The sequence below is a fragment of the Hypanus sabinus genome, chromosome 22 (genome assembly GCF_030144855.1).
Source record: "Hypanus sabinus isolate sHypSab1 chromosome 22, sHypSab1.hap1, whole genome shotgun sequence".
In the NCBI taxonomy this organism is placed as follows: domain Eukaryota; kingdom Metazoa; phylum Chordata; class Chondrichthyes; order Myliobatiformes; family Dasyatidae; genus Hypanus; species Hypanus sabinus.
This window is the reverse complement of record NC_082727.1, coordinates 10,382,204-10,406,929: the sequence shown is the minus strand read 5'-3', so window position 1 is coordinate 10,406,929 and position 24,726 is coordinate 10,382,204. Positions and strand designations below refer to the sequence as shown.

The 24,726-nt window shown below is 39.7% G+C and overlaps 1 protein-coding gene across 1 annotated transcript in view; it reads right to left on the bottom strand.

Moving 5' to 3' along the window:
• Positions 1-6,098: 6,098 nt before the first annotated feature.
• Positions 6,099-24,726, bottom strand: part of sufu (suppressor of fused homolog (Drosophila)) — a 94,210-nt gene continuing 75,582 nt past the window's right edge. Inside the window, exons 10-13 of the mRNA XM_059947044.1 lie at positions 18,464-18,598; positions 16,097-16,235; positions 10,653-10,721; positions 6,099-8,426 (exon numbers count right to left, since the gene is read on the bottom strand). Of these exons, the coding sequence (XP_059803027.1) occupies positions 8,337-8,426; positions 10,653-10,721; positions 16,097-16,235; positions 18,464-18,598 (433 nt within the window). The 3' untranslated portion in view covers positions 6,099-8,336. The remainder of the gene's footprint in view (positions 8,427-10,652; positions 10,722-16,096; positions 16,236-18,463; positions 18,599-24,726) is intronic.

Here is a 24,726-nt window from a genome sequence, read left to right as displayed (position 1 = left end):
ATTGTCCTCAGTGGATGGCCTATCCTGTGCTCCTGCACACCGATGCATTCATTAGGAAGCCATTTGAGCATCTTTCTTTCTTAGGTGGTTAAGGAGTTTTGGCTTATCATGAAACACTGGTTACATCACAGTTGTGTTCAGAAGTTTAAATGCATGAGACTGCAAAAAGCTGCAGAGCAGATGACTCAGTTCAATACACGACATGCACATCTTCCCCAACATTTATCACCAAAGGTCCTCTAATGTCTGGCATGAGGTACAGAAGCTTCCCACACAACCAGGTTCAAGAGGATCTACTTCCCTTCACTGGGAAAACCAGGTTGGTAATCGATCCCAAGAGAGTGAGTTTGTCGAATGCCTAAGAGATGGTTTTTTTGAGCAGTTTGTCGTTGAGCCTACCAGGGTATCAGTTATACTGGGTTGGGTGTTATGTAATGCACCAGAGGGGATCAGGGAGCTTAAGGTTAAAAAACCCCATAGGAGGCAGTGATCACAATATGATTGAGTTTACCTTGAAATTTAATAGGGAGAAAGTAAAGTCTGACATAGCAGCATTTCAGTGAGGTGAAGGAAATTACAGTGGTTTGAGAGAGAAGTTGGCCAAAGTAAATTGGAAGGAGCTGCTGGCAACAATGACAGCAGAGCAGCAATGGTGTGTGTTTCTGGGAAAAATGAGTAAGGTGCAGGATAGATGTATTCCAAAATCAAAGAAATACTCAAATGGCAAAATAGTACAACCGTGGCTGACAAGGGAAGTCAAAGGGATGGCATACAACAAAACAAAGATTAGTGGAAAGATGGCGGACTGGGAAGCTTTTAAAAACCTATAGAGAGCAACTAAAATAATCATTAGAAGGGAAAATATGAAAGCAAGTTAGCAAATAAAAATCAAAGTGGATAGTAAAAGTAAAAGCTTTTATAAGTATGTAAAAGTACAAAAGAGAGACGAGAGTGGATGTAGGACCATTAGAAAATTAGGCCAGAGAAATAATAAGGGGGGGACAAGGAGATGGCAGATGAACTAAATGAGCCACTAGCAGTGTTGCAGATGTTCAAGCGTGTGAGGGAAATGAATGCAAGGGAGAAGGTGCTCAAAAAGCTGAAAGACTTAGTCTCTCGAACCAGATGAACTGCACCTTAGGGTTCTGAAAGAAGTAGCAGTAGATTGTAGAGGGGTTAGTAATGATCTTTCAAATCCCATTGGACTGTGGCATAGCGCCAGAGAACTGGAAAATTGCAAATGCCACTCCACTCTTTAAGAAAGGAGGAAGACAGCAGAAAGGAAATCAGAGTCCAGTTGGCCTGACCTCAGCTTTTGGGAAGATGTTGGAATCAATTGTTAAGGATGAGGTCATGGAGTACTTGGTGACACAGAACAAGATAGGACAAAGGGAAATTTTTGTCTGATAAACCTGCTGGAATTCTTTGAGGAGATTACAATTAGGATCAATGAAAGGGATGTAGTTGATGTATATTTGGACTTTCAGAAGGCCTTTGACAAGGTGCCACACATGGGGCTGCTTACTAAGTTAAGAGTCCATGGCGTTACAGGAAAGTTATTGGCATGGTTAGAGCATTAGCTGATTGGTAGGAGGCAGTGAGTGGGAATAAAAGGATCTTTTTCTGGTTGGCTGCCAATGACTAGTGGTGTTTCACAGGGTTTGGGGCTGGGACTGCTACTTTTCATACTGTGTATTAATGGTTTAGATGATGGAGTAGATGGCTTTGTTGCCAGGTTTGCAGCTGATATTTGGATTGGCAGAGGGGCAGGAGACGTTGAAGAAACAGGAAGGCTACAGAAGGACAGACAGATTCGGAGAATGGGCAAGAACGTGGCAAATGAAATATAATGTTGGAAAATGCATGGTCATGCACTTTGGTAGAAGAAATGTATGCACAGACTAATTTCTAACTGGGGAGAAAATCCAAAAGTCATGAGATGCAAAGGAACTTGGGAGTCCTTGTGCAGAAAGATGAGTTGGTGGTGAAGGAGGCAAATGCAGTGTTAGAATGTTAGCATTTATTTCAAAAGGTCTTGAATACAAGAGCAGGGATGTGATGCTGAGGCTTTATAAGGCACTGGTGAAGCCTCACCCTGAGTATTGTGAACAGTTCTGGGCTCTTCATCTAAGATGTGCTGGCATTAGAGAGGGTCCTGAGGTGGTTCACATGGATTATTCTGGGAATGAAAGGGTTAACATAGTAAGTGTTTGATAACTCTTGGTCTGCACTCACCTGAAATTAGAAGGATGAGGGGGAACTTTTCAGATGTTAAAAGGTCCAGACAGAGTAGATGTGGGAAGTATGTTTCCCATGGTGGGGAGTCTAGGACAAGAGGGCACAGACTCTGAATAGGGGAGCATCCATTTGAAACAGATGCAGAGAAATTTCTTTAGGCAGAGGGTAGTAAATTTGTGGAATTTATTACCACAGGCAGCTGTGGAGGCCAGGTCGTTAGATGTACTTAAGGCAGAGCTTGATAGGTTCTTGATTAGACACAGCACCAAAGGTTACAGGGAGAAGGCTGGGGAGGGGGAAAAGGATGAGCCATGATTGATTGATGGAGCAGACTTGCTGGGCCAAATGGCTTAACTCTACTCCTATGTCTCATGGTCTTCTATGGTTCTTGGGGTATTTGACCCAAACCTAACTTGCAACACAGTTTAGCAACATCATGACCACTATGCATTAAAATTGATTTATTTTGTTCTAATTGTGCTTTCTTGTAAAAAAAAGTTTAATTATGTTTTTGTAAATCTTTAAACCCAAGAGATTCTACAGATACTGGAAATACAGCATGCACAACGCTGGAGGAACTCAGCAGGTCAGGCTGCATCTAGGCGATGTCCCAGGCCGAGACCTTTCATCAGGACTGGAAAGGAGAAGATGCCAGAAAAAAAGGTGGGAGAGGGGATGTTGGACAAGCTAGGTGGTAGGTGAAGCCGTGTTGGGGAGGGAGGGTGGGGCTGAAGTAAGAAGCTGGAAGGTGATAGGTGGAAAAGGCAAAGGGCTGGAGAAGAAGGGATCTGATATAAGAGAGTGGACCATGGGAGAAAAGGAAGGAGGAAGGGTACCAGGAGGAGTTGATAGGTAGGCAAGAGGCAGCAATAGGCCTGAGTGGGGGAATAAAAGAGGGAAGGGGCAGGGAAAAATTACTGGAAGTTGGAGAGATCAATTTTAGTGCCATCAGGCTGGAGGCTACCTTAACAAAATAAGGGATTGCTCCTCCACCGCAGAGTGGTTTCATCATGGCAGAAGAGGAGGCTATGGACCAACAAGTAGGAATAGGAATGGGGATAGGAATTAAAATGGCCAGTCACTGGGAAACTACACTTTTTGTGGATGGAGCAGGGACTATCTGCCTGTGATGCTGCTGTAAATAAGCTTTTCACTTCACCTGTGTACGCTTACTTGTAAATACAACAATAAACTGGATTTTGACAATTTTTTCCAATTCCTTGGAATAAAATCAGAATTCAAAATATTGACCAGCTTGTCTAATATTCAACTCCAAACTCAAAATTAAGTCACCCACACCAAATCAGCATTGTCAAAAAGTTTCTCCATTGGTGATATGAGTTATTAAAAGAGCTGACAAACTCATTCAGTAATAAAGCTGTCTGGATCTTATCCACCCTGAGGAACATGGACTGTTCTAAACAGGATCTGAATGAGGAATGGGCATTATGAACACTGAATGCAATGATTGCAAGACCATACAAGCATCAGATCTATTATCAGACTTAGATGTGTCAAATTTGTTTTGTAGTAAAGGAACAAGGCTAAAAGAAAGAGGTAGTGTTCATAGACTATTCAGAAATATGACAGTAGAGAGAAGTTGTTTCTGTAACATTGAGTGTAGGTCTTCGGGAAGAGAGGTAACTCCTCTCCAATAGCAGTAACAAGAAGCGCACAATGTCCTGGATTTTTAAGGTCCTTAGTAATGGATGCAGCCTGCCTAAGGCACGGCCTCCGGAAGATACCCTTGGTGTGGTTGTGATGGAGCAGGCTGAATTTACAACCCTCTGCAGCCTCTTGCCAAGAGGGTCATTCGGTGCATTGGAGCCTCCACACCAGGCAGCCAGTCAGAATGCTTTCCACTGTACATTACAAGAATTCACGTTGCTACACTACTAGCAGCCTGTAAGAAGCATAGGTAACTCACACGGAGAGTCATTGTGGTGACAGCAAGGATTCTTGTCACTACAAGCATCAACCTTGATCAGCATGGGAGAAGCAGCAGTTTGTTATTGATTATATTTTAAACTTCATTTCTCAAAAGGAGATGCAACTTTGAGGAAGCAATGTGTGGTGGAGAAAATGGTTTGAGTTCAACTATGTTTGCAGCTGAAATACTGAAGCTTAAAATATAAAACTCAAATTCATCATCTTCAGATGTTTCATACATCTACTTTATTAAAAGAAACGCTCATTAGTTTAACACTGGCTTCACACCTATCAATGGTCGAGGTTCCACCGCTACACACTCAGCTTTACCAATGGTCGAGGTTCCACCACTACACACACAGCTTTACCAATGGTCGAGGTTCCACCACTACACACACAGCTTTACCAATGGTCGAGGTTCCACCATTACACACACAGCTTTTGGATCATGATTTCTGATACTTGACCTGCTACTTCATTAAAACACCATTTTACTAGTCAATCCTTAATGGCGTAAAGGATTAATTTTCCCATAAATGTTAACTGACTAGGTATTTCTCCAGCTCGTTCAGTTTGTTTTTGGAAAAGCAAATGACACTGCCCTCTATGCAAGGAGCATGTCACAAAAATCAAGATTTGAGAAGCCATCTGCAACGTATGATTTTGATAGGTAGTAAGATCAAATCTGAAATTCCACAGTACTTAAATTTCCATGGTTTCAGAAAAAGTGAATATTGTTACAAGTTAAAATTAGTGAAATGTATTATCAAGATCCAATAAACTTTGATCAGAAGGTCAAGGGAAAATAGGTGTTGAATAAACTTAGGAGAGGATACAAACAGCAGAAGCTCCAAGGACAGGAAAAACAGAGGACAACAATGATTGGTCAGTAACTCCAAAAATGCAATAATCAAGTTAAAGGGATTAACTTTGCACTGTCTAACAGAGCATTGGAAATGTTCCTTATAAATCTTTAACTTAAGTTGTTGAAAAGGACTGAAAGCATTTTAAATAATAATGAATACTTTATTGATCCTGAGTGGACAAGAGTCAAACCATTACTTCAAATTCCAATAATCCACTATAAGACTACTTAGAAATCCTGATGTTTCCACATCATGCCCACTGGTAACATTCCCCACACTCCCATCCAACTTGATTGTTCCCACCTTCCCCAATCCTGCACTGAGGCCCTGTTTTCCAAGCCCTTTCTCAACTGACCAGGATCTCTTTTTCTCTCACTCCCATTAAACTAACTGGGAAATTTACTCTATCCCAAAAATGAACACAAATATACCAGGGCAAGGCCTGCATCAACATTTCAAGTGTGCTGGACAATTGAAAATATTACTGCATTTAAATTTACAATGAACATCCTTGTCATCAGTCCCAATACCTTACAGGTACTGAAGGAGAGTGATTTTAGTTTCAACTAGTTTGCAAGCAGAGCACCAGTAAAGTGAGACAAACTAGAGCAGTAGGCAAATGAAGTAATTATCTGACACAGGACAATTACTCGGTACCAGCACAAAATGACAAGTACAGATACTGACCTCTGAGCTTTGGGTATTACTGAATATTGAGAATTACCAACCTGAGTAATACTACCCAAACGCAGATAACAGATTGGGACATGTATCTCTCCAGAGAGAGACTTCAGGGGGAAATCAATTATAAATTACACAGTGGGGAAAAAACCCTAAAGAGTTTTCTTGATGCTGGCATGTACAGAGTTAGCAAGAAAGGGTTTTTGTATGCTTCTGAGTAAGAAGAAAATAACAAGTAATGCCAAGTTAAGAGTTATTTTCCTATAATACTGTAGGAAATAACTCCACAGATAAAATACAAACTATATTTTATAAAATATAAACTATAAACATAAAAATAAAATTTAAACTTTTATGAATTCAGGAAGTGAGAATGGTGTGAAATGTAGTTATATAGAATAAACCTTTATTTTCAGATAAATGGATCATTGTACAGACAAAAAAAATTAAACAGCTTGAATTATCAGTTACCTTAATGCACAGATTACTGGTGGAATAGTTTTAGTGACTCTCAAAAAAATTACAAAAGTGCAAGACAAGCTGCACTACACACAAAGTAGAAAAATTTACATTAGACAACTACAATAAAAACACCTGCTAGTATTCTTCATTTTAAAAATAGTATCTAAAACATGAATTACACTGCAGTTCTGCGGGTGACCTTCAGTGAAATCTGTAGTGTGTCAAGATCTATGCAAAACAAAAGCTGCTCACAGAGATGAACTACAAAAATGTTCATCTAGAATGCCAATTACAAGCTACTACTGAAGTAAACTGAACTTTGAACTAGCCTTTGTGACTGCGGCTGGATAGCATCAGGCTTTAGACATGTATTTAATGACATTAATGGGTAATCTTCTAAAGCCACATGGATGACACGGATGAAAAAATTACAATTATTAGTTCTTAGTTGCTAGTCTGAATCAATCGTATCTGGATCCAGGTGGCATTACTGAACTTTATGTCATAAACAGGTCTGCATAGTAAGAATTATCGTGGAGTAGTCACTCCCTCCGTCACTGATTAGATGTGATTGCTGTACATTCCATGTGCAAGATGCCCTGCAGCAACTTGCCTAGTCTTCATTGGGAATTTCCTCCCTAATACTTTCAAAGCAGCTTGGCCATTAGGCCTGCAGTAGATAAGGGAGGTAGCTGATCACCGTCATCTCAAAGGCAGTTAAGAAATAGTAATAAATGCCGGCCCTTACCAATAATATCCTGAACCCCAATCTGTGGATTAATAACAAAATGATTGCTAGACTGCATCTCATCCTTCTTCCACACAATAATTGCCAATTACTTCAGAAAGTGAAATCTTCCTTATGCAAAGCCTTTACAAGCAATTAGTGAATCCTCAGCTTGAGCAATGTTCAAGTTGGTCACTAGACTTCTGGAGTAACACCAAGAAATTAAGAGAGCTGAGGAAATATGTTACAACAAAAATCAGGGATAAGGGACACCAGCTCCAAGACCAGAGAAGTCTGGTTTAAGAGAAAACCAAGGGGAGAACTAATGAAGGTACTCAAAAATCCCTCCCCAGAAGTAGAGGAGGAAGAGTAAATGGAGGACATAAGATTAAGATAACCATCCAAAGTATCATGAGGTTAGAATTTATTAAATGTGGTTTCATTTGATCTGGAATTTATTTAGTTATTGAGATACAGCACAGAATGTGCCCTTCCGGCCCCTCGAACTGTGCTGCCTGGCAATCGCCCAATTTAACCCTGGCCTAATCACAGGACAATTTACAATGATGAATTAACCTATCAACCAATAAGTGTTTGGACTGCAGGAAGAAACCCACACAGTTCACAGGGAGAACATACAGGCAGCCGCAGGAAATGAACCCAGGTCACTGGTGCTGTAAAGTGTTGTGCTAACCACTACTCTACCGTGCTGATGCATTAATGAAAGGTGAAAATATTGTCATGTAATGGCACCCCACTATGCTATTAGAGGCTATGACCCAGTGGTGTGGGGAAAATAAAATAACTCATCAAAAATTGAACTACTGATAATTTCATGTATATAAAAGTGTGTTCAAACAGAGAGACAATTATAATTAAAGGAAAAAGTTAAATAGGAAATGCCTGAACATCTTTCTTTTCACCCAGTTACTGCAGCGATCTCTTATAATTTCTCACCCCGCCCAATAGTGCTCTGATTGTGGTGAAAATATTGTAATAAAATTGTACAAAAGTAATAAATCTTAAGCAAAAAAAAACAAATCTCCTGCTGTGGAACACACCTTTGGCATGATCCACACATCAACAGGACAAGTACAATTTTAGACAAGCCGTACTTGGTCAGCACTTAAGTCATCAGATAAGATAGGCACAATAAGCTATAAAAATACTATGTGCAACCAATTTTCTTGCTCCTTTCCCTTACTAGTCATCAATAACAGGTACGGTGAGCTAAAGTACACACGTCTCCAGTTTAGTCAGAATGGATTTAACATTAGCATGACTTTTTTTAAACAGCTTTTAACTACATTGACTAGGTAGCCATCCTTTATATAACTACTATATACTGCAAAAATTATTTTTGCAAGTTTGGAAGTGGAACATAAAGACAAGGCATTTTTACATAGATAACATTTAGTCTCAATATATCTCCGCTACTGCAGAGGACTGTCAAATGCCGATTCAGGTAAAATTGTGATTTTCAATTTTTTCTCTGGCCAGCTGTACTCCTTCGGCAGTTTCACCTGAAGAAAATAACAAACATACTTAGTGAGTAAAGTAAAACTGGAAATGGCATGAATAGAAAATTAAACATTTAATAAGCAACAGAAGAGCCACTTGTTCTTTACTGACCTACTAATAAACCCTTAATTTAAAGGGAAGAAATAATCTGCGAGCTGCTAATCAGAAGTTGGTGGCTGGTTTGTGATGTTCTGCTTGTTTCATAGAAACAATTTACGATTCTGAGGCTTCAGTAATTACCACACTTGTATGATACTGATTTAATTTGCAAAGACTGAGCAATCTAAGAGGACAAGTACACTTTCAAGACTATAACAAATGTTTGTGAATCAACCTCATCCCTGGGATTGTGGACTCATTCCTTCAGCTAACTGCTGCTGGTTTTCAAATTGCCATGATCTAATTTTTGTTTGCTTGCTTTTCCTTTATTTGATCTCTCTACCCCTCCCACAAATCTTTGTTCCTCTACATGTCTCTATCAACATCCATTTCATTTTGAAACCATTTACTCTATAATTCACCATTTTCAGTCCGTGTGTATATATCTAAAGCCTCCAACTGATTATGCAGATACTACTTTTCTATTCATCAAGTTTACTGAAACATTTGTTGTCCTATTATTAGCTTGCAAGCAAAATATTTTTGAGATGCAGGAATAGACTCTGAGATGTCATACTTATTAATTTAATCTAAAATTCATAGGCTAAATAAGTTTTGTACATCTTGCAAAAATATAAGGGAATTAGCCAAGACAAGTGGGATCTCCCAGTAGTCACCCATTTTAATTCCACTTCCCATTCCGACATGACCATCCATGGCCTCCTCCACTCTAGTGATGTGGCCAAACTCAGGTTGGAAGAACAACACCTTATATTCCTTTTAGGTAGCCTCCAACCTGATGGCACGAGCATTATTTTCTCAAACTTCTGGTTATGGTCCCAACCACCCCCCCACTCCCTCTCTATTTCCCACCCCTTTGTCCCTCTTTCAACTTATCTCCTTGCTCTGGTGCTCCATTTCCCTTTTTCTTCCTTCCATGGTCTTCCGTCTCTTTCACCAATCAACTTCCCAGCTCTTTACTTCATCCTTCCCTTCCCAGTTTGACCAGTCACCTTGTTTCTCCCCCCTCCCCCAACCTTTTAAATCTACTCAACTTTTTCTGTAAGGGAAGGGACTCAGCCCAAAACGTCAACTGTATTTTTCCTCCTATAGATGCTGCCTGGCCTGCTGAGTTCCTCCAGCATTTTGCAAGTGTTGTAAGAGCATCAATCTTACTTTTCATAGATAATAGTGCAATTTTTAAACATTTCTTCTCCCCACTACAAATGTGTTTCACTTATAAAACCAGAAACAGTGGCATTACCAAAGATGAGCATTAATCAATTAATGCCTTAAGGCACATATTACAATTATAATAATGGATCCAAGTGCTATTTAATAGACCATTCTAGTATTACTGGCAATTAAGCTGACTCCCATACAGGACTCAAGGTTAAAGATCCTCCCTGCTTTCCAACAACTCAGTAAGAGCCTCAAAAGAACAAAAATTAAAAAACATAAATTATTGCTCAAATTTGATTACTGAAATTATCAATAATTCCTTGTGCTACATTTCCCCACCCAAAGAACAGCGATTTTACCCCAAAATATTGGAATGATTTGAATAAATGTTAAAGGTGAAGAGGCCAGTGCTTAAAATGTACTGTAGCATTTAATTTCTCTAAATTATCAACTACTTTTTAACACTGAGGATAAAGGAGGAATTTCTACATTTACTTAAATCCAGGCAATCATGACTTTGCTTCAATGTTATTTTTAAAGAGTATATCAAAATTTACTACTGCAATACTTATAGCAGAAAATAGCAATTTTCACTGTCAAATTGCAGCTTAGGGAGAAAGTTTTCTTACAACATTTTATGAAATGTTGAAGACTTGCTACTGCTGCCTGACAGTGGAACAAGAGAAAGCAAAGAACTAGTTAAATTAGGGGGTGGGGGGTTGTGACGCACATACTACATTAACAATATTTCAATAAAATCAATGCTTTGAATAACCAAATGAAGGTATGTATATTAACATGATGGTGAATGTGGTTGCATCGAACTCAAAATCAATATTGTACAAACTGGGACTCTAATGAATACACATACTGTACATATTTCTCTTTATACGTGCACATAAACCAAGTTTCCCTTAATCTCTGATGACTTGTTTGTGAAATCTTACTTCTTCTGGGGAGGCCAGGTCTTCCAAATCCTCTAACATCCTTTCCACAAATTCTTCATTCAGCAGAATCTGCAAACGGTTACAACAAAGTTGAGTTGAACAGACACTTTCTTCCATGTGTCTTAATATAGATTGTATATATATGTAACCCTAGGTGATTCCCAATGTAAGGACATGTTCGGCACAGCTTTATGAGTCGAAGGGTCTGTATCGTGCTATAGGTTTTTTGTGTTTCTATAAACTCTGAGCAAACTATTGGGACACAGTTTGATATCATTTTCATTCAATGAGGTAACGTCACATCAAAAGTGAGATTTTTTTTTTTAAAAACACAGATTTTACAATTATCCCATTATGAATATCCCTTGAAGGTTATAAACTGCCTCAGCATTACATGAACACTAGATGAATGGCAATGGTTCTCAGCAATAATACCCAAGTATCTGTGTGATTCTTCAACCAATCTTGAATGCAGAGCCGAGCACTTGCAGTTCAGAGATATTTAAGCATTTCACGAATAAACATAATTTAATTGAAAACAATTCATTCAAGGACTTCCCAGCATAAAACATTTACAGAACTTGCTACATTAATTTTATTTACTCTACTTTCTCATTTCCCAAATACACAGTAAAATTTTTGAAACTTCTGCTTCCCAAATTATTTGAAAACATGGGGGTGGGGGAAGAGATGAAATTCAGTGAACATTTCCAGAACAAATTAGTTGTCTCAATCTAAATCTGAGGGACACACAAAATGCAGAAGCCACTCAGTAAGTCAGGAGTGGAACAAAGAGTTGATGCTATGGGTCAAGAATCTTCATCAGGAAGATCCTTCATAGTCATGATGAAGGGCCTCAGCCTGAAATGTCGACTGTTTATTCATTTCCACAGATGCTGCCTGACCTGCTGAGTTCCTCCAGCATTTTGTGTGTGGTGCTCTGGATTTCCAGCATCTGCAGAATCTCTTGTTAATCTATATCTAATAATGAGATCTACTCACAATTTTGCTAAAAAAATTATCATTTTGAAATCCCTTCCCACAGTCCCGCACCAATTTTATTCAATAAGCTTTAACCAACATTAAAAGATTACAAAACAGTTGGTCTAAAATACACAGAGCTGAGGTGTTCAAGGTCCTTCCCCCACAGTCTTGTGGTAACCAAGTACAATTATATTGCAAAACTACAAATCCCTCAATCCATATTATTAACAGATTATTTCTTTTATTTAGTACTTCATTAAAACTTCCAATCAATAGCTTTGATGCAACACTTACATACTTTGACCTAAACTCCACTCGCACCTAGTTAAATTTAGCTCCCATCATTTTCCTTTGTATGTTCAGATTTAGGACTTTATAGTGTGCAATAGTATTATTTTGGCAAAAGAGCTGAAATTGGACATTATTCATCACTAACTTTAATATTGGACATTCTGCATACAAACTAACCAATATATTAGAACATAGAAAAAAAACAGGCCCTTCTGCCCACAATGCTGTGCCAAATATATACTTATCTAGGGTTACCCATAGCCCTCTTTTTCTCTAAGCTCCATGTACCTATTCAGGAGCTTCTTAAAAAGACCTTTTGCATCCGCCTCCACCACAGTTGGAATGGTAGTCCATTCCACACACTCACCACTCCCTGCATAAAAAACTTACCCCTGACATCTCCTCTGTACCTACTTCCAAGCACCTTAAAACTGTGCCTTCGTGTGTTAGCCATTTTAGCCCTGAGAAAAAGCCTCCGAATATCCACACGTTCAATGCCTCTCATCATCTTGTACACCTCTATCAGGTCACCTCTCATACTCCGTCACTCCAAGGAGAAAAGGCCAAGTTTACTCAGCCTATTCTTGTACGGCATGCTCTCCAATCCGGGCAACATCTTTGTAATTCTTGTGAAAGTGCACATTGAGGTTATTCTAAGGAATAGTGTTACTCCTGGATATATTGAGACCAAAATGCAGATGCATCGTATGTAAAAAATGGCCAATTATCCTATGGTAAAAGCATTTATAACTATTAATAAAAGCATTACAAGTTGCATCTTTCAAATTATTTTATACACAGAAAACAAATCATTCACTGGAATCAATTGTTCTGCCTATCAAGAAAAATAATATTTCTTTAGATTAGCTACTTAACAGAAATGTGCCATTAGATGCTATAAAATCTGGCCCATTAGTTACTTAATTTTCACAATGACACACTAAAAGTCTGCTTCAGATACAGCTGGAAAAATAGACGTCCACTAAACAATGTTTTGCAAATAAATAGAAGGGCAGTGTAATCTAAATGATATGGCTCCCAGATATCACAAGAGCACAGTTGGAGGTAATGACTTGCCACATATCCTGACGGCAAGGCAGGTTGAGCAAGTTAAATAAATATATAGGAATTTAGAATTGAAAAATAAGGAAGTCATGCTGCTCAATGATAAGACACAACTTAGTTTGGAGTATAATACCAAATGTCACATGAAAGGTTTAAAGCACTGGAAAGGGGTGAAAGATTAAACAGGATTACAGCAGAGTCAGGGGAGTCTGTTTTTGTGGAAAGATCATTTAAAACTAGGATCACTTATCTTTAAAGTGGAGAAAGTGGATGTATTTCAAAAGCTAAGGGTTTTGGTACAGTAGAGCAATTAGGGAGAAACTTTCTCCTCTCGCAAGTTCCGTAACCAAAAATCATAGATTTAATTCAATTAGCTTACAATGATACAAAATGTTTGGAATGTAAAAGTATAGTGGAAGTACATTCTATTGAGCCTTTAAAAGAACATCCATAAACTTACGTGAACTACTGTGCATTTTATATATAAAAAAACTGGTGCTTTCAACACAATTAGACATTCTTTTAAAGAACCACTACATATGGAAAGCCCAAAGTTACGGACAGTACCGCAAGATGCAGCTACAGATTACTTAAAGCACCTACTTTCAACGATAGGCGGAAATGTTTTATTAGTTGGATGACAGAAATAAGTAGAACCAGTCCTGATACTTGCAAATCATAAACACCAGAGATTTTTCAGATGCTTTTACCCTGATACTTGCATCAGTTCAGCATTAGTAATAAGAAATGAAAGAAATCAACTGCAGAAAGTCCAATGCACAGAACATTTAAGAACTTGTGGTGGCACTGACAAACTTCAATTTTGCTCTCATCATACATCACTCAACTGAAGGACTTCACAGAAGGAAATTTCTACTAGGCATTTAATTTGCACTAGCACAGATCTTCAGGATGTGCATACATTTGCTCTGTCTACTCAGACTCACTGGAACACACTCATTTGTGCACTGCTCTAAAAGTCCCTTGTTAACCAGGAGCCACTAATGATCCCGGGAATCAATTTAGTCCTTCATGCATTTAAGAACGTTGAAGGAAACTTGACAAAGAATTTAAAAGTGAATGGAAAAAGGGAATAACATTTCAATTTACCTGCAGAGATCCCAAAAGTCACAAATAAATCATCTCATTTTTTGTGAATATGGCTTCTAGCCACGTTCCTGCAGGAAATTCTGTTTTTCCGGGGGTTAGGGAGGTGCACTGATATGTTTTATACATTTCAATCAAATGCCATCTCTGTGCTTAAAATTGTGAGGAGGAAAGGCTGGAGCTGCTTGTGTTTTTAAAAAAAATCAGTGACAAATAAGCAAAAACCCATGTTAATGTAAATAGATCACAAATATCCTAAGATAATCCAGAAAAATAATTAATATTTTGGCTTTCATATCTATTGCACTGGAAAACAATGGAGTACAAATTCTGCTAGAACCAAATAAAGTCTTTGGTTTGGTAGAATAGATGCGACAGGACAACAGGTTGCAAAGGGGATTTAAGAAAATGCTGCCAAGGCTAGACCTGTAGTTAGAAATAAAGCCTGGGGTTGTTTACTTTGGAACAGAGAGTGAAGGGAGACTTAATGGAAGAATATAAAACTATGGGTGAACCAGAGAGGGTGAAAGGGAGCAATACACATAAAATGCCTGAGGAACTCAGCAAGCCAGGAAACAACAATGGAAAAGAGTACGTGGACATTTTGGGCAGAGACCCTTCAGCAAGACCTGCCGGAAGGTCTCGACCTGAAACGTTGACTGTACACTTTTCCATAGAGGCTGCCTTCATAGAGGCTGAGCTTCTCCAGCATTTTGAGTGTATTGCTCGGGCTTCAAGCATCTGCAGATTTTCTCTTGTTTGAAGGTGAAAGGGAGACCTACTTCCTCTAGTAGTGAGAATAATAATTAGCAAAGTTTTAAGTCATATGGTATTAGTAGAGAGGAGTTGAGGAACTCGCTACTTTCCAGTACAGGTCCAGTGGTGGTTAAAAGCCCTCAACAGGTATAAATTTTCATTTTACATAGACTTATGCCAAAGATGTATAGGTAACACAGTAAATATAAATTTGGTTACGAAAGTCATGAGCTTTCATAGACAATTCACATTCCATGGGGATCACCAGACCAAGGCAGTTACTCTCCCAAGTTGTCAAGGCTGATCAATACCTTCACTGATAACACACCCCACCCATAACCAATGGTTCATTATTTCCTGTCAGTGTCATCTTTCGTACAGTTACTCCTGTGCCAAGTGTCACTTTATGTACTAACAATTGGTCTATTTATACAAGCTAATCTTATGTATTTGTATTTAGTGTTTTTTTTATTGTGTTCTTGATGTTTATTATTTTTGTTACTCCAGATCTGAAACAGCATAAACAATCATTTCGTTCTCCTTTATACTTGTGTACTGATTTTAAAAAAATCTAGAATCTTGAACAAAGCTAAACCTATATAAAAAAAATTTAGAAGTTAGAGTTTAAATTTTAAATGACAAAGAGAGAAAGACAAAAATAGGAGTAAGGCATGGTCAAAGAAGAATGCTTAAACAAAGCTCCATCAGTTAAAGCATGCTGGCAAGGGTTTTGTAGGGAATTGCCCAGAAACTTAGCATCATCCTGAGACACAGCCGGCAGCAATGCCGGGATTTCTGTACAGATATAAAGGCAGAAATACTGATCAGATCAGGAACCTCAATTAAGGTCCTGTAATGCTTATCAAATTATAAAAATATGGAAGTAAAACAGCTTTTAGAAATGTCAGATTATGACAGAGAACCTGCCAAGTCTATGTTCTTAATTAGAAATTTTTTTTGTATGTTAAAACAATACTTGTATTAACTTAAAAGTGGACAATTAATGCAAGTGGGAGAGCAACAGAAAAATAAAGATTATATTAAACCTTTAATGTCATCTGAAAGGTTAAGATTCTTAAGATGAATATTTACATAACCAGCCAGGATGGTTGGTTAGAAGTGGATAGCTGTTTAACTTCACAAGGAGGAAGGCAAATTATTTTCTGCCATTGGTATAGTAATAACTGATTGATCACTGAGCCATAATGAGTAAAAGGCACGGCAGTAAAGTGGATGCCCACCTGTAGCCATGGACCATGGGCTGCATATGGATGGTCCTCTGTGGCAAACGCCCCTTCAACTCCAGTAGAGACAAATGTGATCGCTGTATCTCCTGTTATGCTTTTGTAAGTAAAGTGCCTTCCATGTAACAATCTACCTCTAGAAAAAAAAGCAAATTTCATCACCAAACTTGTATTTGCTTTCACATATACAGGTGTCCCCCACTTTACTAATGTTCGATTTACGCCACTTCACTTTTACAAAAGACCTACATTAGTAACCTGTTCTTGCATTATGAAGAGGATTTTCGCTTATGAAAATTTTTCCCATATAAATTAATAGTTCTTCGCTTTATGCCATTTACGGTTTAAGAAAGGCTTCATAGGAACGCTCTACCTTTGTTTGGGCGGGGGGGGGGGGGAGGAGAGAAAGAGAGAAACACCTGTACAGGCTTCTTCAACTGAAACTACTATTTCTGAGAACCAGCATAATACATTAACTAGGTTTCCACTAGGACTGGAAGAGAGATCCGTGCCTGCAGACACGTGCTGTGGATATGCTGTTGGACCAGGACAGCAAGATATACATTTTGGCACACAAACCTATGACTGAGTCAACTTTTACTTGAAAAACTTTTCTTTTTTTTGGGGTGGGGGGGGAAGAGAGAGAAAAAGAGTTCCACGTCCGAAATGGAATAATTTCATTCCATTTCTCAGAGAATTTCCTCTGAGAAAGTAAAAATTAATTCTTTGTTGGGTGCAGGAGGCTTTCAGTTTATTTATTTAGCCATACAGCAGAGTAGACCCTTCCCACCCTTTGAGCCACACCGCCCAGCAACCCCACAACCACAATTAACCTTGACTTCATCATGGGACAATTTACAATAACCAATTAACCTAGCTGGTAGGTCTGCAGACTGTGGGAGGAAGCTGGAACACCTGGGGGAACCTCATGCATCCTACGAGGAGCATGTATAGAGACTCCTTACAGAACAGCATCAGAATCGAACTCTGGAATGCCTGAGCTGTAATAGCCTTGTGCTAACCACTACACTCCTGTGGTGCCAATTGACAAGTATTACATTGTAACTTTAAAATATAACAAAAAAGGAAGAACTGGAGATAAGGTGTTTAATTTTATAAGTTTATACAGATAATGATGACTAGGCTGTTCTATTACATCTCAATACCCTGACAACTGTGCAGAAGTTCTGATAAAACACAGAATAGTTTACCAAAGTCTCCCAAGAGCTAAAACAATGTGAATCTCTTCTGGATCAAACTGTACTTTTTAAAAAAATATTCAGATAGGATGTAATTCAACAAACTTAATGCTGAAATGTTTATTTTATCAAAGAATGTGGACACATTAAATTTGATCCTAATTTGGGGAATGAAATACAATAGCTTTACTCAGTGCAGGTTCTGAAGAACACTCATGGATTTTGGAAATAAAGCAATATGGAAATCCCATATAATATGGAAGTCCTGACGAAACGTCTCGGCCCGAAACGTCAACAGTGCTTCTCCCTATAGATGCTGCCTGGCCTGCTGTGTTCCACCAGCATTTTGGTGTGTGTTGTTGATGGAAATCCCACTAAGTTTTACTGAGGTAGCCAAAGCTACACTGGAAAGGAAAAATGCTATTTTGAATACTTTTAAAATAGTGCAGAAACTAATTTAATTCTTCACAATTTTTTTAATAACACCAAAGCACAAACTTAGTGCTTTGCAAATGTCTAATTATCTTAATTCTCCCACAACTCATCCCTCCAAAGTTCATATCTATTACTTTATGAAATAGAAGGCCATTTGGCCCACTGAGCTCAGTCACCTCTTCATGTTTCCAATGTCCCACTCCCTGATCTCCCCGCAGCCTATCCTCTCTCTTGCAGACATGCTACTTTAGGCCCATATCTCCTCCTAAACCTCCTGTCACCTGCTTACACGAGGAGAAAATTACAGTAACCAGTCAACCTACCAGAATACCATTGGAATGTGGGGATACCTGAAGGAAACCCAGATGCAAGGCAAGAGAATGCAAATGCCACACAGACAGCACCTGAGGTTAGGATCAAAGCTGTGTCACTGGAGCTACAACTGCTGCACCACTATGCTGCCCAAGAAAATGCTTTCTAGTGATTGAAAGGTCTTTTAAAAGCTGAAAATAGTTGTTAGAGTACTTTTTTCCCCTCTAATTTTTTCTAGCCCAAAGTACCAGTTTTTAATCTCCAAGCCCATAACTAAGTCGTAACATCCTGCCATACAAGATACAATCTTGCATGTATGGATTTTCTCTGATCCTTACTAGTTCAAATAAAGTTTATAGTGTTATGATGAAAGCTTTCGAGACTTCATTTCTTTCAGCAAAACTTCGTGACTGTTCACCTCAGTGACAGTGGAATAAGAGTTCCTGATTCCTGGTTGAATTTAAGGTGTACACTCTCCAGCTGTCTGGTGCGGATCAGTTCGTGAGGAACAATAGCAGCAGAACTTTCACTCTCCAAACTATCTTTTCTAGTCCTAGAAAGCAGAACAAGGAAACAAATTAAAATTCATTTATCACAAATGAGAGAAAATCTGCAGATGCTGGAAATCCGAGCAACACACACAAAATGCTGGAGGAACTCAGCAGGCCAGGCAGGCAAGGGTTTGGGTCCGTGGCAACGACTGTGCTTTTCTCCATGGGTACAGCCTGGCCTGCTGAGTTCCTCCAGTGTTTTGTGTTGCTCAAATTCATTTATGATAGTTTAATACAATTAAAGAAAATACCAAAATCTAATATTAATCTAATGAAAACTTAAAGCTTAAAATTAGGCAATTATGCACACTGAAATCCTGGCATGAATGCCACAGGACTGGACACAATTTAGTGTAAGTTGTGTAAGATGGCACTGGAGTGTGGCGACTTGTTGCAAGCTGCTCCCAGCAGACCCACTTCTTACTTCTATTTCAACTCCAATTTATTAACAGGAGCCCGCTGGCTGTAGTGTGGGGACATCGCTTCCAAATAATCAAATTCTAACCAGCAGTTATTCACTCAAAGCAACTAAATGCCCCCGTATTTCATCAGTCTGGAACTGCACCAGGTGATCAAATACATGGTTACACATTTCTTTTATTTTAAAATAAATTGGCAGGTTTGTTAACTGAATTATGCTGAATCGAGTATCAAGGATCACGTAATACCCTCCGTTTCCATAGACTCCAGAACCATAAACAGTATTTAACACATTGGAAAACTGGTTTATGATCATCTGCACAACTCACAATGAAAATTAACACAAACGTTTTTCAGATCACTTGCTTGAGATGTTATATGTTCAGTACCATATCGACAAAGCTGATCACACCGGGGAGGGGGTGGAAGAGAAGCAAATATTCCTATGTTCACAGAACTCAACGCCCAATCTAAATTGAGTAAACCTATTTCTCTTTATCCTCAAAAGAAAACAGTAAAATAAACATTACAGATTATTGCACTAAGGAGTTAGCCATTTCCATATTAGTGTAATTTTTGAAATATAAACATAACATTTTCAAAGGTCAATGAAGAGAACACAATAAAATAACAATAAATTAGTCCAAGTTATTTTTTTCATAGTGCAATTTTAAAACATTTAAGATATCCCAGGTACTTAACTGGGATGCTCCATTCAAAAGTAATTTGTCATTAAAAAATCTGTAAAAGTATGAGTAAAGATATTTCAAACTGTACTAAATTTCCATTTGAACTTTTTTTCAGAACTCCCATTTTCCTCTTGAAACTATCACTTCACCCGATATCTTGTTCAAATTATTATAATTTTTGGCCTTTTAAAGTCCATGTCATTTGTCTGATTGACCATGGGGAAGAACCATCGCGACGTTTTCAGCAGATCCAGATGGGTCTTCTTCAGGATCAGCACCCCTTATCAGAACTTTAATTACTCTAACCTGGTCAGGTATGCTTTGGATGGTACAACCGGAATTCTGCAATTTACACTTTTATCCCAACTTTCATTTAATAAATTGTCTTAAGGCTCTTCTATCAGATAACAAAGATAGTCAGAGAACACAGGCACTCACTTATTGAAATAGGGTAACATTATGAGGACAACAGACAATAGGTGCAGGAGTAGGCCATTTGGCCCTTCGAACCAGCACTACCATTCAATGTGATCATGACTGATCATCCACAAACAGTACCCTGTTCCTGCCCTCTCCCCATATCCCTTGACTCCGCTATCTTTAAGAGCTCTATCTAACTCTTGAAAGCACCCAACCCTATACCTAACCCTAACTCTGCCTTCTGAGGCAGAGCATTCATAGATCCACAACTCTCTGGGTGAAAAAGGTTTTCCTGAACTCAGTTCTAAATGGCCTACCCCTTATTCTTAAACTGTGGCCTCTGGTTCTGGACTCTCCCAACATCTGAAATATGTTTCCTGCCTCTAGCGTGTCGAATCCCTTAAAAATCTTATATGTTTCAAACAGATCCCCTCTCATCCTTCTAAATTCCAGTGTATACAAGCCGAGTCGCTCCAATCTCTCAACATATGACAGTCCCGCCATCCTAGGAATCAACCTCATGAACCTACACTGCAATAGCAACCTCAATAGCAGGAATGTGCCTCCTCAAATCTGGAGCCCAAAACTGAATGCAATACTCCAGGTGTGGTCTCACCAGGGCCCTGTACAGCTGCAGAAGGATCTCTTTGCTCCTATACTCAACTCCCCTTGTTATGAAGGCCAACATGCCATTAGCTTTCTTCACTGCCTGCTGTACCTGCATGCTTACTTTCAGTGACTGATGAACAAAGACTCTCTTGTTGTACTTCCCCTTTCCCTAACTTGACACCATTCAGATAGTAATCTGCCTTCCTGTTCTTGCCACCAAAGTGGATAACTTCACATTTATCCACATTAAACTGCACCTGCCATGCATCTACCCACTCACCCATCCTGTCCAAGTCACCCTGCATACTCCTAATATCCTCCTCATATTTCACACTGCCACCCAGCTTTGTCATTGCAAATTTGCTAATGTTACTTTTAGACCCTTCGTCTAAATCATTAATGTATATTGTAAATAACTGCGGTCCCAGCACGGAACCTTGTGGTACCCCAATAGTCACTGCCTCCCATTCTGAAAAGGATCCGTTAATCCCTACTCTTTGTTTCCTGTCTGCCAACCAATTTTCTATCCATGTTAGCACCCTACCCCAATACCATGTGCTCTAATTTTGCCCACTAATCTCTTATGTGGGACCTTATCAACGGTTTTCTGAAAGTCCAGGTACACTACATCCACTGGCTCTCCCTTGTCCATTTTCCTGGTTATATTCTCAAAAAATTCCAGAAGATTAGTCAAGCACAATTTCCCCTTCGTAAATCCATGCTGACTCGGACCAATCCTGTTACTGCTATCCAAATGTGCCGCTATTTCATCTTTTATAATTGACTCCAGCATCTTCCCCACCACTGATGTCAGGCTAGTTGGTCTATAATTCCCTGTTTTCTCTCTCTCTTTCCTTTCTTAAAAAGTGGGATAACATTAGCTACCCTCCAATCCACAGGAACTGATCCTGAATCTATAGAACGTGGAAAATGATTACCAATGCGTCCATGATTTTTAGAGCCACCTCCTTAAGCACCCTGGGATGCAGACCATCAGGCTCTGGGGATTTATCAGCCTTCAATCCCATCAGTCTACTCAACACCATTTTCTGCCTAATGTGAATTTCCTTCAGTTCCTCTGTTACCCTAGGTCCTCTGGCCACTATTACATCTGAGAGATAGTTTGTGTCTTCCCTAGTGAAGAAAGATCCAAAGTACCTGTTCAACTCATCTGCCATTTCCTTGTTCCCCATAATAAATTCACCCGTTTCTGTCTTCAATGGCCCAATTTGGGTCTTAACTATTTTTTTTTCCTCTTCACATACCTAAAGAAGCTTTTACTATCCTCCTTTATATTCTTGGCTAGCTTACCTTCATACCTCATCTTTTCTCCCCGTATTGCCTTTAAAAGTTTCCCAATCCTCTGGCTTCCAGCTCATCTTTGCTATGTTATACTTCTCTTATTTTTCTACTGTCCTTGACTTCCTTTGTCAGCCATAGTCGCCCCCTACTCCCCTTAGAATCTTTCTTCCTCTTTGGAATGAACTGATCCTGCACCTTCTGTATTATTCCCAGAAATACCTGCCATTGTTGTTCCACTGTCATCCCTGCTAGGGTATCCTTCAAGTCAACTTTGGCTAGTTCCTCCCTCATGGCTCCATAGTCCCCTTTGTTCAACTGTAATACTGACACTTCCGATTTTCCCTTCTCCCTCTCAAACTGTAGATTAAAACTATGGTCACTACCTCCTAATGGCTCCTTTACCTCAAGTTCCCTCATCAAATCTGGTTCATTACACAACACTAGATCCAGAAATACTTTCTCCCTGGTAGGCTCCAGTACAAGCTGTTCTAAGAATCCATCTCGGAGGCACTCCACAAACTCTTTCTTGGGGTCCAGTACCAACCTGATTTTCCCAGACTACCTGCATGTTGAAATCCCCCATAACAACCGTAGCATTACTGTTGTGACATGCCAATTTTAACTTGATTCAACTTGCACCCTATATCCAGGCTACTATTTGGGGGCCTGTAGATAACTCCCATTAGGTTATTTTTGCACTTACAATTTCTCAGTTCTGCCCATACTGACTCTACATCTCCTGATTCTATGTCACCCCTCGCAAGGGACTGAATTTCATTCCTCACCAGCAGAGTCACCCTACCCCCTCTGCCCACCTGTCTGTCCTTTCGATAGGACGTATACCCTTGAATATTCATTTTCCAGCCCTGGTCCTCTTGCAGCCATGTCTCCGTTATTCCTACAACATCATACTTGCCAATTTACAACTGAGTCTCAAGCTCATCCACTTTATTTCTTATACTTCATGCATTCATATATAATACTTTTAATCCATTACTCCCCTTGCTTCTCATATCAATCCCTATTGCACTTGGCCATACTCTCCAATCCTTTCCTGAGCTTTCTGCCCCGTTAATTCTGTTGTCTTTCTTAACTTTTATTCTCTTTCCCTTTAACTCCATCTTTATATTTCCAGTTCATCTCCCCCCCCCCCAACTTACAAGTTTAAACACACCCATGTAGCAGTGGCAAACCTGCCTGCCAGAATGATGGTCCCCTGGCTGTTAAGGTACAACCCATCTCCTTTGTACAATTCATCCTTGCCCCAAAACAGATCCCAATGGTCTAAGAATCTAAAACCCTGCTTGCTGCACCAGCTCCTCAGCCATACATTGAGATCCCATATCTCCCTGTTCCTACCCTCACCAGCATGAGAAACTGGAAGCAAACCAGAGATAACCACCCTGGAGGTCCTGCTTTTCAGCCTTCTTCCGAGTTCTCTCTCTGAAGTCACGCTGCAGAATTTCTTTCCTCTTCTTCCCAACGTCATTTATGCCGATATGCACTACCACTTCTGGCTATTCATCTTCAACCTTGAGGATGCCCTGCAGTCTGTCTGTGACGTCCTGGATCCTGGCACCATGGAGGCAACACACCATCCTTAAATCCTGCCTGTTGCCACAGAGACCCCTTCCTGTACCTCTCACTATGGAGTCCCCTACCACCACGGCTCTGCCTGACGTCTGTCTCTTCGGCTTTGTTTCAGTGTCAATTTTTGACTCGCAGACCCGTCTGCCTCTCAGACTGGCAGTGTCTTCCATCCTGTCAGCTTCCAAGAGGGTGAACCTGTTTTCAAGAGGCACATCCCCCGGGGTCTCCCGTACTTCAAGCATCCATCCCTTCCTCATTGTCACCCACCCCCCCCCCCTTCTCTCTTCGGTGAACGATCTCGCTGTACGTCCCGTCCAGAAAACTCTCGTTTTCCCGGATAAACCTGAGGTCATCCAGTTGTCTCTCCAGTGCCCCAACATGGTCCTTCAGAAGCTGAACCTGCACACATTTTTCACTGTTGTAGCAGCCGGAGGAACCATCAGTGTCCTTGACCTCCCACATCAGGCAAGCATCACACTGAATCAGTTTACCTGTCATCTCTTCACCACCTCTCACCCTCTCCAACTGTGGCGTAGACTCCTCGCCGAAGACTCTTGAGCCAAAGACTCGCACTTTTCTCACAAGGCACTTCCCTCAACAAGGCCGCTCCCAGAGTAAAAGCCTCAAAGCTCCACTCCTTTACTGGCCCACTCACTCACTGGCCACTTTCCAATGAGGAGCTCTGGCCTCAACTCCAGGGACCCAAGTTCAATTGCTATCTGTGTGTAACTTAGATATTCTTCCGAGGGATTCTCCAGTCTCTTCTCATATCCAAAAGGACCTACTAATACTGAAATACTCTTTAGTGTAGGCAGGTGTCAAAAGAATCAATAAAGTGAGAAATTAAGAAAGAATTGGTTGCATGACCCCAGGGAAATTAGACTGATTGTTCTGCTGTGAGCCAGCATTACGGAAAATGTGCTGAGAGATCACTCAGTACCTAACAGCATGTTCAAGTGATGCACAGTTAGGAGTGAAGATGGGCAAAGCTTCTTTAAAAAGTTTCTTAGACTTGGATGTGTTAGTGAGATAAAAGATCAGGGCCAAGAGGATATTGTCTATAAATTAGAAGTAAAGAATTATGAAAGCTTTTAATATGC